We start from the raw sequence: 16612 nt of genomic DNA, 5'->3' as shown, positions 1-16612 counted from the left end.
ATTGTTGACCGATTGCCTGGTTAGTAGTATATCCAGCACTAGAACTCAGCAATCCTGTTTTGTGAGATAATTGATTCTGCCAAGATTCTTCTCAAATCTGCAGTAGTTCCGGAATAGAAGACAGATTTGTGGCCCAGAATTGGAACTCTAAATGTGTGAAGAAGGGTCATAGAACGTTAATGATGAAGAAAGCCCTAGAGGCTCTTTCCATCCCTATCCAGTGCTCAGATGTCCTCTTCCCACTTTGCACTCTCCAAGTGGTACCAGCAGGAGCTCCTCTCCACACAAATACGGGCAGTTCGTTGTCTTCGACTGGTCAGGTTAACTTGGGATCATCAGATTTTACTGATCTCAGATTTCCTCCCTTAGAACTTGCAACATTGGGACTACCTAGAATAAATCGAACCTCTTCCAAATCTTCATCATTCACGTATTTGACCTTTTTATCTGTAACCTCTCCCTCTCGGCCCCCCTCCAAACTGAGCTCCTTTCTTTACCAAGCAGCGCAGCTTCTGTATATCTGACCTGTGATATGACTTACTTTCCCTTGACTCCCCTCCCTAGCAAATGATGCTGCCATCCCTTTGCTGCCCATGCAAGAAACTTGGGATCATCCTTGACTTCTCTTTCTCACTCACATCCCACACGAATCGAATTGAGAGGGTCTGCAAATTCTTCCTCCTAAATAGCACTTCCTTCCTGTCACAGTTGCATCTACCTCTCCCCATTCAGAAGTTCTGTGTGTCATCTCAAGACTTCTGGTGCCCATCTGGTGCTCCACAGTTCCTTCGTGCCAGGTCTTCCACCGCCTTTCACTGCTAGTTCTTTGGGAACTTTCATACATAATTCATTGGACCAGAGAGAAAAACACCTTGAGAGCACCTGGGTAAATAGACCGTACGTCCAGCTGAAGGTTCCTTTGCCCAAATTTCTGTCTGAGCCTGTTTTGTAGATTTGACCTCAAAAGTAGGATTTGATGTCTTTAGAAGGGGGGTGTTTGTTCTTCTCTCTGGTAGGACTTGATTGGAGGATATTAACAAAATGGCCTGAATTTTCCCACTCTGTGTTATTAACAATATAGATTTTGGTATAAAATCTTCAAATAGGCAGCTGTGAATTATATGCATTTAAAGCTAAAGTGTGAATATCTTACTTCATTTTGTCTCCTGTTTTCTTTCTAGCATGTGGGCCTTGATCTCCTTAGGGCAGTGCTTGAACGGGATAAATAACTATAAGTCCTACTTTTGAGAACCTCGATTTCCAGAAAATATGCTCAATTTCCAGAAAAGTTTCCTAAACATGCTCCCACAATTTTAATATTGGCTACAATCCCTTTGGGAGACATTTTTCAGAAATTACCATGTTTTTGCTTGCCTGTTGTGTGTCTCATATACATTCTTTTGATGTGTAAATTTACTTTCTTTCCTGTGGATTGGGATGATAGTATTTCAGTTTAGAAAAAGTTCATTTTGTTTTTGTTGTTGTTTGTTTGTTTAAAGTTTATTTTTTTAAGTAATGTTTACACCCAACACGACCCTGAGAGCCAGACCCTGAGATCAAGAGTTGCACGCTCTTCTGACTGAGCCAGCCAGGTGCTCCAGGAAAAGTTCATTTTGGTCTTCAAAATTCAGTATTTATTTTATATGTAGGTTGACACAGATCTGGAGGAACCATCCTAAGTGGACATGAACAGGGGAACAGGAGTAGCATTGGGAGGTTGGCATCATGGAAGACAGCCATGGCTGCTTCCCGAACTCTCAGAATGCCAGTCTTAATTGTACTTTCATATAGGCAGGCCATGGATCTAATTCCCTATGGCATTTTTTAAATGATGCCTCTTAGGTGTTTGATAAAAGCTTGTTAGGTAAATCAACATAATTTATTATTTGTTTATTTTTTAAAGATTTTGTTTTAAAATAATCTCTACAACCCAGTTGGGGCTCGAACTCACAACCCAGAGATCAAGAGTTGCAGGCTCTACTGACTGAGCCAGCCAGGCACCCCTAAATTAGCATAATGTAATGTTAATGTGTTTATTAGGACATAAAGACTCTTTAATTCAGATTTGGAGAATGTGCATGTTTAAATCTCTATGCTTGGTGCCGTAAGGAAGAATAAGATGTGGTCTTTCCTCTCAGGAGCTATGTTTGCAAATAAAGTGGAATGCTATAGTAAAGACATAGGCCAGGTGATCTTGGCATCTGAGGAAGTAAGGATCATTTGTTACTGAAGGGAAATTGGTGAAGGCCTCAGATGCTGGCACATTCTAAGCATTTAACAAATTAAACAAAGGAGGTGGCACTTGAGCCAGAACCTAGAACTGATGAAAATATTAAAATATTTAATAGTTATGTAGTGATTTTACTTAATTTTGTTATTTTAGTGTGTTTTAAAAAAACCCAACAATTCCTAAGAGTGTGACTGTTAAAATTTAGGTCTCCCTTAAAATTTACCTCTTTGCCTCCAATTTTAGGGAATTCAGAAGTTCTAAGGTCTTACCTTTTCTCTGAGTATTCAGGGACAGGGATGTGATTATTCCTGGCGTTTGTGAAATTCCAGATAAAGCTGTTAACAAGTCTTGCTTGACCTTAGCCTCAGCTTGTACTATGACCCTTTGGCATGCCCCATATTCTGTTCCTTTAATTGATTTGTCTATTTTTCTGAAATGGGTAAGAATATAGAGAAAAATTAGTAAATTGCATGAAGCTTTTTATTGGGTCTTACAGTCTCCATTCCCTAATATTTCACATGTGTGAATAGGAGACTTTATCATTTTGCTGTCACTGAGAAAACCTTACTTAGTTCAGGCTTTTATCTATTTGGTTACCTCCTGAATGTTTCCATGGATGGGGGACTCACCCGTCCCTGAGTCAGATTGTGCCATTGTTGGCTTACCCGAATTGCCAGCGAATTCTGTGTTAGGTTTCTCTGAAGTTAGCCAGCTTCTAACTTGTATCCTTGGCCCTTATTCTGCCTACGAGATGTGTCATAGACTCATCCATGGCAGCTCTATCTTGTGTTTCTGAGTTGGATTTTTCCTAGGCTGACATTCCAGCCCAGAATTTGAACCCCAGTGAATTATGGGAGTGTAGCCATTAGTTTCCAGTGAGTTCAGTGGTATTTTTGGCAGCATGTTATCCCACCATCCCTTTAAGGAACTCTGTGGAGATACTCTGTGGCCAACTGAGTTGCCCAGATAAGCTATCCCGATGGTTCCCTTTGTATGGTGCCCAGTCCAGCACTGGGTAGTGTCTTGTCCGTGGAGCTTCAGCAAGTGCCCGATGGCCCCATTCAGTCTTTCTCATCCATCTCTTTGCCCTACACATTACCTCTCAGGTAATTTGAGAGAGCTAATAAATAGGGTGAGCTAATAATAAACGAGCAATTGAGAGGCAGTGTGGTATATTGGAAGGAGCACTAGATTTGAAGTCAGATGGTGGTTTTAGTCCTAGCTCTGCTGCTTGCTGGTGGGATGAAATCCACCAGTCTTCCCATGTGCAGTGGGGGTCATTATCATGACTGACCTGTTTCCTGTGAGGATTAGATGATCCAAGTACGTGAAAGTGCTTTATAAAATGTAATGCACAATCCACATATTAGTTACTATTTGTGTTTATTATTAACACCGACAGTATTGACAAAAGTAGAATATTTGTAATTTATAAATTATAGATAGCAAATATGTGAAATTTTATAGAGTGTAACAGGTATTTCAGAACAAAGCAGCTGTTTCTCCTTCAGTGTTTATTGGGGGCTTTCCTAACCCTAAAATTTTAAAACAAAAGTGTGCTGGTGGCGAACTTGCTCTTGAAGTAGGGCCAGTTGCCCACCTTTTTGTCACTCCTACTTGGGAGCCCCCCCCACCCCCCCTCCCAACCTCTGAGAGATTTCCCACACAAGAGCTGGTTCACCCTCCATGCTGGGTTTATGAGATCATAGCCAAGGTAGTAAATTATAAGATGCTATAATTCACTTTCCATAGGTGGTCTTGGCTACCTTCCACAGGCTTTTGGCTAAAAGGTGGCTGATTTTGAAGCACTGGCACAAACTCAAAATTTTAGCCCAGATGACTGGGTTTGCCGAGCAATGAGCAATAGCATCAACAGATGAGCCATTTGGTTTTTCTGTGGAGGTCTTTTGTGTTTACTTCATGTGCATTTAATTTTTACTGTTTTGAATATTTCTAGAGTGATGGAAAAACATTAGTTGCAGGCATTTTTCAGTGGTAGAGGTTAGAATTAGTAATTTAACGTACTTAACGTTGAGCTTCCGGATTTAGTCTCTCTTTGCTGTTGGATGTTAAAAGTGAGGGTCAGTTTTTTAATCTGAATTCAGGATTTGGGATTTCTCCCACAAATAGCCCATCTAATGGTCAGTAGATTTCATGTGCCCTTTTGTGCAGGGCCCTTTATGTGCATTTTATTATTTTTTCAAAGAGATTTAAAAAAAAAAAAACCCAAAATAGCACCAATCTTGAGCCTAAAGTAATTTCATGTTTACCACAGCATTTCAGATACTATGTAAGAGTTTGGCTCTGTGTCCCAAAGCACTCTAATTTTTTTCCTCTTGGTTCCAATGCTCCTCATTTCCACGGGATCCAAGCCAGGCAAGTAATGGAAGCCAAGTGGTGCTGCTTGCTTGCCGCGTAGATTCTGACAAATATAGAGTAATTCTTCTATTCTTCAAAGCTGTTACATCTTTGGCTCCAAAACAATTGAGGTTGCAGGCCAAGCATTTAAAATTCTCATCAGCCTAAGATGAAAACATATAATATTTTTCAATATTTTTTATCAGAATGAATTACGCAAGTGTTTGCTACAATTTGTGAGACTTTGCCGTCGTCAAAATGTCTGTGTCATTTATCCATGAGTTTGTGTTGTAGGGAACTATTTTTAAATAAGTGTTTGACTTTTGTGTGTACCGTACAAATTACTTTGCATTCAATGCTGCTGTGTGGTGTGCATGTGTGTGTGTGTGTTTTTGTGTGTTTTGGTGGTGGTAGTTTAGTGTAGAGGAATGTTCTGCTGTGTTTAAAAATTTAGCTTTTCTGGAACAGATGTTAGCATAATTAACTACTTACTGAAAATTAACTGGCAAGAATGAATTACATTTCACTCAGCATACCCTGTTACATGCACTAGGGCATAGCTAGGGTAATTCAGAAAATAATTTCTCCAGGTCGTGGCCCTGCAGACCCATTTTCAGTCCCCCAGTAATTGAGATGGAATTGTGACATAATATTTCGCTTAGTAATCTAGTGAGATTTAATTGGTATGGTTGAAGTATAGGAGAATTTCATTTTCAAAGTCAGTGGCAGAAGTGGAGTGAATGTCTGACCGTTCTAACTTCCGAGCAATTTCAGGAAAGGAATTAACAGACTGAGTCAGTTAATTCCGAAGCACTGAGTCAGTTAATTCCGAAGCCCTAAGTCAGTTTAACACAAGTATTTACACTTTCTTTAGCTGAAAATTTTGAAGCGGTCATTCTACTGGGACATTCTACAACTTGGATACCTGCAATAGCAGACACGAAGAAATCTTTTTAGGAACTGACCTGGAGGGAACCATAAGCAGAATTGGCTCAAGGAATTGCTAGCGGTGTAACCCCTCCCTTACAATGCAGATAACATGATCTGGCTACTTCATCTGTACAGTATATACCACACATTTCCTTTTAATGAGAAATAAAGCAGGAGGTTTTTGAGCTTGAGAAAGGAGGCAGAATCTTTGAGGGAACTCAATTGAACACGTTTAAAAGCTAATTTCTAAATTTAGCTGAAGTTTCTTTTATGTTAAATAAGTGCTTCCGGGGAGGGGGGCGCTTTGAATGAAAACTGTAGTTGTATAAATATCAGAAGTTCATCTGGTCTTCTTGGTTTCTGCCACCTATGTTCCTTTTCCCCTCCTTGGCTCCTCCCCTCCCCGAGGAGCATCAAAAAATAGTGAACAAACCCTGGAGTTCTCCAAGGCCCTGAATGCCCAGTACCTTTCCTATAAGTTCTCATTAAGACAAACATAGATGTTCAGAAGAAAAAGCTTAGAACCGATTTGCGTATATAATCTTGAATGAATTATAAATCCCATTCATTGTGAGGCAGTGGAAGTTTTGTCTACGGTCTGTCTATGTTACAAAATGAAAAGTAGCTCATGTGACTGTTGTGGGGGCTCACGTTATTCAGCTACTGCTTTTTGTTCTCTCCTTTTGTAAATGTGGACCTCGGCCAAGTTGTTTTTAGTGCCTGCCCCCCACCCCCACCCCCACCCAACAGTAATCCTGTCTTTGTAAATCAGCCTCAATTCTTTTATTTTTTTTAAATAAAGACTAATATCTACTTCCTAGTAACTCAGAATCTTTTAGGAATGAGGTAGAAAATAAATGACATTATTAAAAAAAATAAGTAAATCAAGCATTTGCATTTTTACAGGTGCAGAAATCATGACAGCTGATTTTTAACTGACGCTAGATTTCAGGAGTTAGAGCAACCTCTTCCTTGAGTCACTAGAGGAAAGAATTTGTTAGCAGTTGTCTGTATGTTGTTAAGTCAGGGCGAATAGTTTTGTTTTCATATCTGGTGAAAGCAGAATTCTCTAAAGATTTCCAAAATGTTTGATCATTTTTACTTAAAATCATGACTTTTTCAAATTGAGGGTTTCTGATTTTTTGTGTTTGTAAGCATGATAGCCTTTTAACTGGTCTGTTCTGCACATTCCTTCCCCTTGTAGCCCAAAGCAGATTAATCTTGAAATATCATCTTTGTTGGGGCACTGGGCGGCTCGGTTAGTTAAGCGTCTGCCTTCAGCTCAGGTCATGATCTCAGGGTCCTGGGATCGAGCCCCCCCCCCCCCCCCCGCCCGCCCCGCCATGTTGCTCAGCGGGGAGCCTGCTTCTCCCTCTCCCTCTGCCTGCTGCACCCCCCTGCGTGTACTCTCTCTCTCTGTCAAATAAATAAATATAATCTTAAAAAAAATACCGTCTTTATTGCAGGAAGACATTCCTCCTCTAGATTAGGTGATCTAGACTTCAAAGGCTCCTCGGAGGCCCAGTTGCCAAAATAGGAGCCAGAACTTTGCCATTTCCTCCCCACCACCCTCTTGCTCCTCCTTCCAGCAGAGTTCATGTCTGGACTTGTGGCTGCCTGCAGGACAGAGATGGGCATCTTGGAAGAAAAGATTCCCCCTAAATACAATTTCTTTGTTACTGATGGATCTCTTTATTATTCTTCCTTCCACTGCTTTGCAGAATGGAGCAGAGGCCGTGGGGAGCTGAAGTCAAGGCACCTAGTAGAGCGATGCCACTGGTTAGAGCAAGCAAACAAAGTTAGGGTGGTGCTGCATTTTCAACTCTCAGATGAGCTCTTTGTAAATTTTAATACTCAAATGCAGACATCTGCAGAATTCATGATGTTCTAGATAGCCTGCAGTCTAGCACCTGCTCTTCTTCAGCGTCTTCCTCACTTGGCGTCCCCCTTTTCCCCTGGCTAACCAGCACCTGCTGTCTTTGGAGGTTAAGTCCAGGCCTGCTGAAGCAGGGCCCACCCCCCACCCCGCAACAGGCCTCTGTTACAGCTGGTGCGTCCCCCACAAACCTCTGTCCGAGCAAGTTTCAATCAGGATGTACTTCTCTGCCAACTTCTCCACCTCCCACACTCGACTGTGAGCAACCTGGGGTCTGGGACTGTCATTTGTCTCTATCTTTAGTTAGCCCGATGCCTGCATAATAGTGATAGTCCTAGATGATTGCTAAAGGAAGCTTCTTCACTTGTAATAAAGCAAAGAAAGAAATAGTCTGCGTTGGCTTAAACAGAGACCATGTGTCATGTCAGCATGTTGTTTTAATTTTATTTTAACTTTTCTAGGAGGCAACTAAGTCTTGTATCTCTTTCCAACTCTTTAATTACAGGTTCTGGAGAGAGTAAGGGCTAATGATTTGATGTTGACTCAACTTTGAGCATGATAGTGGTAGTGGTTGGCTAGCTGGTAATTTGTAAACTGGACAGCCATTTGAGATGCTATAACAGGAAGCTGACTGGAGTCAATATTGTTCCAAAAGGAGTACAGGTTTAGTCATTGTTCACTTACATTTTTACTCAAGGTTATGTTGTAATGATGACTGGAATTTTTACCTCATTCTAGTGAATTCATGTCTCTTACCTCCCAAATATCTTTCTGTTGCCCTTTCTCAGGTAATGTCAGGGTAAATGTAGCATCCACAATTATAATTACTTTTTACTGTAATTATGATTTATTGCCTGGTTCCCCCCATTATTTGTGCATCCCACCTGGCTGGATGGCTGATGTCTGTTGGGTTCACTGTAGCACCTAACATTGCCAGTGCATAGTAGGTACTCAAGACACATTTGGTGAATGTAGTATGAACCTTTGTAATGTATGTCATTGAGGAGCCACTGATTTTCAAAGAGGCATCAAGAGGTGTTTGGGCAGTTTTTCACCACCTTGAATTAGAAGTCTTAATTGATTTCATAACCCTTAAAAATTAAATGTCATACAGTATCACATTTCACAATTCCTGTACTGTAGTGGGAGAGGCAGAGGCCAAAAATACTGGCAGTTGAAGTACAGGTAAGGAAGGGGAAAACGGCCTATGTTTGACACAGTAAAGAGAACTGAACTCAAAACAGGTCAGAGCTTTCAATGAATAGCTCATGGTTTTATGACTTCTGTGCATGGTCTGAATGCTGTCTTAACCTACCATAAGTTAACCAATCTGCAGTGCCTGGGCAAATTCATTTTTGGCCAGATTGCTCTGACTACTAAATTGTACTGATGTTGAAGTAGCTTTTGGCCCATTTTTTCCCCCTGATTAAATGCTATGGGTAGGTAGAGGGGACACTTAAAATGTGTGCTGAGGCAGCTGGGTGATATTGCGTTACTATCCTAGGAATACTGAGGAGTGGTTATTTTTAGCTTTCACCTGAGCAAACATGACTCAGTTTGTTGACCTGAATCCATCCAGTCCCTTCTTAAATATACAAACTCTATTAATCCCTAGAACCATGCTAGTGACCAAGTAGGGCCTTCAGGACATATACCTGTTAGTTAGTTGATTGTGGTGTCTTCAAAGGTTGCAGGTAAACATTGCGACATTTTCCATTTTATTCTTTCCTCTTAGAGTAAAATCCCTCATACTTCTTTTTTTTTTTAATTTAAAGATAGAAATCAAATGTTCTTTAAATTTTAGACACTGTTTTGTGATCCATATACTCACAGTTTTGGCTATAGCTAGTGAAAACCCTTTCTACTAGCTGTAAGCTATGTTTTTAGTTTACTTTGATAGGCTCTCTACTTAAAGAAACATCTGGGAATTTGCTTTTAACTGGTGTAGGAAGTTCTCTTAAGTTGTAAATATATTATTGGGAAAACATTAACTGTCCATGTTTGAATATCAGAATGTTGATTTACTTTCTCAAAAAAAAATGTGTTTTGCCTTTTGAGCACTACTGGAAAAATTGAAAATGTTGAATTACCTTTAGGTTTTTAAGTTATGCAAAAGGTTTCTGAGATTAGAGACTAGAGGACTAATTTATTCAAGTGAAGAAAAATATTTGTGATTCCCATAATACAGCTTGAGATGCACTTGAGTCTTCTCCAAGTTCACTGCCATGAGATTTATGAAAATATTAGTATTCCTGGGATTTTTTTTCTTTATGCAAGATACACTAGGCTAATGAAAGAATGAAAATAATTCAGGCTGCTACAAAGGCAGGCGTTCACTGTGTCCATTAAAAATGCAGCCTTTGTGCCCGTAAAGTGTTCAGCTTCTCTGTTATTAAGTTTGGAATGTGGTTTTGGAGCTTAGCTGAGGAACTCAGCTAGTTATTTTTCATTTTGGTCTAAGGAAGGAGAGACTTGTTTTTCAAAAGTGGGGAGGGGAAGAAAAGAAATGAAAAAAGGTTAGGTTCATTTTAGAAGAATCGAAGTTTTAGAATGTAGTAACTATTTTCTGCAGCAAATAGTCAGTTTGAGTATGTTAGCCAAAAATAGAATTCATGAGTTTTGTCTCCCTGTTTATTTCTTCAGCCACATTAAAAAGGGTTCAGTTTAAATGTACCGTTTGGTTTTTCTAATGTCAGGGGGGGCTATTTGGCTAAGTCAGGATAACCAAAGTTTAATTGATTCATATTTCTAATAACCCAGATGCCTGATTTTAGGTGGATTAGGTGTAAAATGTCTTTGTGATACAGTTTTGAGTTTTAAAGAAAAACTCCCTTGCCTGGATTAGTGGTGATTCTGTGGTGCACTGAAGGACTTTTAAGCTAAAGTTTAGTCGTGCTGTGTTTTCTGGTACGTTTGAGTAGACATTGCTGCAACTTACTGCAAACATAACACTTTACTAAAAATTTACCATTAGGAGAGATATTTAGGGATAGGAAAAATATGTATTTGAGCATTAGAAGCAGGGCAAAAAAACTTCTGCCTCCCCCCCCTTTTCTTTTAAGATTTTATTTTTTTAAGTAAACTCTATACTCCCACCATGGGACTTGAACTCACAACCCCAGGATCAAGAGTTGCACACTCCACTGACTGAGCCAGCCAGGCATCCCCACACTTTTGCTTCCTAAGTGACTTTTCTCTGCTTTTTGTATTTCTCTAGTTGTTACCTGATCTCTATTACATAAGAAATGATTTCTGTTCATAAAACGTGTGAAATCACAGTATGCCAGTTAACATGTACAGAATTAAACATATTTAAACCATCATAATATATACTGTTTTCCTTTCCCTGCTCATTTTCAGAGATATATATTATAAATATAAAAACAAAAAAATAGTTTTAAAAGTACTAGCAGGACCCATATGAAGAAAGCTGCAAAAATTTTCAAAGAGATAGAAAAATGGACTCCAGTTAATGGAGAAGCAACCACTGTTCTTGGATAGGAAAACTAAATTTTTGGGAAAGGATGCCAATTCTGTCCACATTCATTTGTAGATTTAATGTAATTTCAATAAAATCCCAGCAAAAGGATAAAAAGGATAAATTTGAAATGGATTAGGGGAGGCGATTTACTCTGTCAGATATTGATACAAACCATCAACTTATAGGATTCAAAACAGTGTTGTATTAAGCCATGAAGTGACAGTCCAATACATGAAATAGAGCAGGTTGTCCAGAACCATCTATAGGTATACATAAGATAAAGGTGATGTCATAAATCAACAAGAAAAGAGAGTCTGTTCAGTAAAGAATAATTTAAATATTTAGAAAAAATAAAACTTGGGACCTCAATTCATCTTTTACATCACAACAAATTTCAGATGTATCAACTGTTTAAATATTTTAAAACGTGAAATAGTAAAAAAAAAAATAACAAAATTAATAAAGGTGGCTGTTTATTGAATTTGGAGGTAAAGAAGGTCTAAGCAAAGAAGCATGGGGAAGACATAAAACTAAAGAGATATTCTTTTTTTAAAAGATTTTATTTTTAAAAAAATTTTTTAAAGACTTTATTTATTCATTTGAGACCGAGAGATACAGAGAAAGAGAGCATGAGCAGGGGGAGAGGCAGAGGGAGAGGGAGAAGGAAACTCCCTGCTGAGCCAGGAACCCGTGGGGCTCGATCCCATCATGACCTGAGCCGAAGGTAGATGCTTAACCATCTGAGCCACCCAAGTACCCCTATTATTTATTTTTTAAATATTTTATTTTTATTTATTTGAGAGAGAGAGAGCGCGCACATGAGTTCAGACTCCCCGCTGACCAGGGAGCCTGATACAGGATTCCATCCTAGGACCTGAGATCATGACCTGAGCCAAAGGCTGCTGCTTAACCGACTGAGCCACCCAGACACCCCAGTGATTTTATTTATTTGTTTGAGAGAGAGCGCGAGCACACCCAGGGGCCAGCATGAGTTGGGGAGGAGCAAAGAGAGAAACAGATTCCCTGCTGAGCACGGAGCCAGATGCAGGGCTGATCCCAGGACTCTGAGGTCATGACCTGAGCCAGAGTCAGACACTTAACTGACTGAGCCACCCAGGCACCCCAGGTAAAGAGATATTCTATAAAATCTGGAACTTCTCTACATTTAAATATGCTGTAAACAAATTTAGACAGCAGATGGAAAAGTTAAGATAAATTACTAGCAAAAAATATTAGGCAAAGAATTGTTCTTTTTTATAGACAACCTTTACAAGCTGAGGGGGGAGGGATTAGGTTAGGTAGATTAAATTTGATATAACCTGTGACTGATAATTTTGTAAACACTAGTTGAAAAATTTTAATTATATAGAAAATATTTATAATAGCTAATATTTTGCACTTTTTTTTTTAGAGAGAGCGTGGGAGGGAGGAGGGGCAGAGGAAGAAGGAGAGAGAATTTTAAGCAGGCTCCATGCCTAATGCAGAGCCCCACACTGAGCTTGATCTCATGACCCTGAAATCATAACCTGAGCTGAAATCAAGAGTCAGATGCTTAACCTACTGAGCCACCCAGGTGCCCCTGTTTTGTACTTTTCATGTTCACTTGTTTAATGTATACACTGACTCGCAGAGGTATATACTATTATTATTGCCATTTAAGAAATGATAAAATTAATACACTGATAGGTTTAATAATTCACCCAAATTCACCCACCCTTCTTAGTGTGGGTTATTGGTGACAGAAGCAGGTTGGCTCCAGAGTTGGTGGGACTCACCATTGGCTACTCTGGTTCTTTACGTGAATAAAAAAAAAGAAGCTATAAAACTACACATGGTGTGGTCCTATTTTATAGAAATATATGTTAATATTAAGTGTGTGTTTTAAAGTTCTATAATGTAATTCGTTTGTAAATTTTTATCTAATTACACGCTCATAGAAAAGATAGTAGTTTGATGTTTTTCCAACAGTGGTTACTTCCCTCTAGTGGGATTTTGGGTTTATGTTGTTTTGAACTTTAAAATTTCTGTATTTTGCAGATTTTCTTTTATAATCCTGTAACCGTTTTATAATCACAAAATGGTGTTTTTTTTTTTTTTTAATGTTGTATAGTTCAAATGTGATGATCGCTTTTGAAGTACACAGATCAAATGCATGGATTGGATACCTCTGCGGTATAGTCTGCTTCTGTCCCCACCTCTGACAGTTACCACACTAAGTGAGGGCCTGAGGTCAACGTAGTTCTTTCTCTCCATCAAATGCAGTGTTAGAACTAAGGAGAATCTTAGAAACCAACTGTCTTGGCCAGTCTTAGAAACTAACCATCTTGTTTCTCAGATGAGGGTCCTGAAACTACGAGATTTCACCAATTTACCCAAGATGAACTGGCAGTCCGTTGTTCAACCAGGCTTCAGACGCAGGTCATCTGACTTCAGAAACTGTGCTCTGTGAAGTCCCGGAGCCCTCCACGCCCTCAGGCAGGTGGGAACGGAAGCACGGTTGATTTTTGTGACCTTTGTTTGGAGTAAGGAAGTCACTGAACCAAAGTGGTTACAAACGTATTCTTTCAATGAAAATGACAGTGATTGAAAACCTAATGGGAAGACTCGTGGAGATGCTTTATGACACCTGTGGAGGTCACTGAAGAATCCTCACCCGGATTTAGGGGATCCCCAGGGATTACTGATCCCAATTAGAGAAGGCAGTATGAACATTGGAGGCAAATGTTAGCCCCAAAATGAGCACTTCGGTGGATGATTTTTCTAAAAAAGAAAAACCTTTTCTTTTCAGCCCCGGGCCCCACGACGGCGGTGTCCTACATGTCGGTGAAATGTGTGGATGTCCGTAAAAACCATCACAAGACAAAATGGCTAATGCCCTGGGGACCCAACCAGTGTGACAAGATCCGAGACATCGAGGAAGCAATCCCAAGGGAAATTGAAGCCAATGACATTGTGTTTTCGGTCCACATCCCCCTTCCCTCCATGGAGATGAGTCCTTGGTTCCAATTCATGCTGTTTATCCTGCAGCTGGACATCGCTTTCAAGCTGAACAACCAAATCAGTAAGTGTTCTTTCTTCTCACTCCTTTCCTACCTTGGACACTTTCTCTCTTCTGGTTCTCTCAGAGCCAGTTCTAGTAACAGTAAAATGAGACTATTAAGAACGGAAAATTACCAACTACTTACTACTTGGAATAGGCCCTTTTCTGAGTTTCCTACTTGTACTAACCCATTTCCTACTCCTAGCAATTTAGTGAGGTAGGTCTTACTATTTCATTCTCCGGATAGAAACCTTGGGCCCCCGTGAGGTTGTTCACAGTCAGAGGTGAGAGAGTGGAAGCGCTGGGATTCAAACCCAGGCAGCCTGGCTTCAGAGCCTTGCCCTCACCACCAGGCTTTATCACCTTTGTAGTGTTAGGATGGAGCTCACCCCAGCAGAGTGACTTGAGGATTTCTGAAAGGACCCATGTTTCAAAATGTCTTTTCCCACTAGGCTTTGAGAAAAGCCATTGTTTTAGTAAAGATCCCTGTCAAAATGGGAATGCCAGCTCATGAGCACTCATTTTCCCATAAAACCAGGGTTGGTTTTTTTTGTTTTGTTTTGTTTTTGTTTTTTGTAGCTTACTCACTTGTGGCTCAAGATTCTGAGGGCATGGGACATAGAAACATTTCATAAGGAGGAGATTTATATGTGGCATCTGAGAACAGTATAGGGAACCTTAGGTTGAGAAGAAAACGTTTTTTACTGACACAGGATCAGGGGTGAGATGGAAAGAGAAAGAAGTGTATTGGAGACCTCTCTGCCTGGGGCCTATCCTTGGATTAAAGCACTTTTTCTAATTCTAATTTTCCTGTATCAGCAATAATCTCCATATATAATCATTAAATTTGTTTTGTTTAGGAGTTGCCAGTATATGTGCTTGGTGGACATCTTACCGGGAACAAATAGATATGCTGAGATAATTTCCAGAATGGGGAGCCCCCTCCATTCATTCAGTCTCTTACCCGTTATTTTAAACTGTTTTGGAGGGCCTACTACTGCCAGGCACCGTGCTGATGGCTAGACATATGGATACAGGGGAAGACACTGTCCTCTAAGGGGCTTACAGTCAAGTGCAATGATGGGCAAATAAACGATCATGTCAGTATGAGGTGCTAGGGGCTGCAACCAAAGTATGTGCAGGAGGCTGTGGAAACACAAAGAAAAGGTTTTAGAACATGGTAAGGGAAGACTGCCGTGTGTGTGTGTGTGTGTGTGTGTGTGTGTGTGTGTGTGTGTGTGTCTAGAGCTGAGCAAATAGATATTTAAAGTGAGTGTTAAAGAGTGAAAACCCTGACGAGAAGTTGGGGGTGAGGGTGGGGACAAATAGAAGAGCATTCTAGATGGAAGGAATGGCTGATAGAAAGGTCCAGATTTGCACAACAGCCCAAAGTCTCCGGTGGTATTTCGCATTTCTCATGTCCACATTCTTTTACCTGTTGTCATCTTCATTGGTTGCACAACACGTTTATTCATTTTCTCATTCAAACTTTAGTATGTCCCAGTCGTATTTTAAACACAAAGTACTGGGGATATAAGACTGAACAAAACATGTCCTTTTAAGGAGTTGGGAAAGACAATGTTTGGGAAACAGAAAGGAAAGAAAGGTATGTGCTGCAATGAGGGGGATAGGCAATGTTGTGATACTGTGATGTATAAGAAATAGATAGTTGGTCATCCAGATCACCAAAACCTATTTCTCATATGTATTTGGTCTTTGGCTCACAGTTCCCCAAATCCCTGAAATTTCCTGAGTCATAAGAACAATAGGAGCCTCTTTTGTTATAATATTTGGTCTCTTGTCCTCAGTTCCTGAGAAAGCATCAGAAGCCATAAAGGTGAAATGGGTGCCTTGTTCATAACAAGCCCCTTTCCACCACTACTGGGCTTATGTTAATGAGGTGACTTTTGGAAAGCACCTAAGGGTGGGGGCTGGTTGCCAGGGGAGCCAACCATGAATAGAGGGCTGGCACTTTCAGTTCCACTCCTGATTTTCAGGGAGGGGAGAGGGGCTGGAGGTCGACTCAGTCACCAGTAGCCAATGATTTGATCAGTTGTGTGTCTATAATGAAACCTCCATAAAAACCCCAAAGGAATGGAGTTCAGAGAGCTACCAGGTTGGGAAACCAGAATGCTTCCTTATGCCACCCTGCCAGGCCCCAAACTCTGAGGTAAGAAGGCATTTCACTAGGGACTGTGTCCCATGTATCTCTTACCTGGCTGTCTGTTCATATCCTTTGTCATAAATCGGCAATCTAGTGAGTAAATGGATTTTCTGCATTCTTTGAACTGCTCTAGCAAATTAAACCCAAGTGGGGGCTTGCGGGAACCTCTCATTTGCTAGCCAGTTGGTCAGAAGTACAGGTAACACCCTGGGCTTGAGATTGGCATCTACAGTGGAGGGCACCCTGTGGGACGGAGACCTTAACCTGGGGTATTAGACACCATCCCCAGGTAGATAGTGTCAGAATTGAGTTATGTCGTAGGACACCCTGCTGGTGTCTGAGAATTGTTGGATATGTGGGGACCCCTGCCTCTGACACACACACAGCACATCTTATTTGGTGGTCAGAACCTATTACATATTTTAACTTATTACATGAATTACCTCCCACCAAATATATTTTGTAAAGATTTTATTTATTAGAGAGAGAGCGCGCGCCTGCGTGCACACAAGGGTGGGGAGGGAGAGGGAGAA

At 40.4% G+C, this 16612-nt stretch overlaps 1 protein-coding gene across 1 annotated transcript in view; it reads left to right on the top strand.

The window, feature by feature from the left end:
- WLS (Wnt ligand secretion mediator) overlaps positions 1-16612 on the top strand; it is a 97509-nt gene that overhangs the window by 27415 nt on the left and 53482 nt on the right. Inside the window, 1 exon segment of the mRNA XM_035727317.1 lies at positions 13664-13936. Within this exon segment, the coding sequence (XP_035583210.1) occupies positions 13664-13936 (273 nt within the window).

The sequence above is a fragment of the Zalophus californianus genome, chromosome 4 (genome assembly GCF_009762305.2).
Source record: "Zalophus californianus isolate mZalCal1 chromosome 4, mZalCal1.pri.v2, whole genome shotgun sequence".
In the NCBI taxonomy this organism is placed as follows: domain Eukaryota; kingdom Metazoa; phylum Chordata; class Mammalia; order Carnivora; family Otariidae; genus Zalophus; species Zalophus californianus.
The sequence above is the reverse complement of the archived record's forward strand: the minus strand, read 5'-3'. Positions and strand labels throughout refer to the sequence as shown.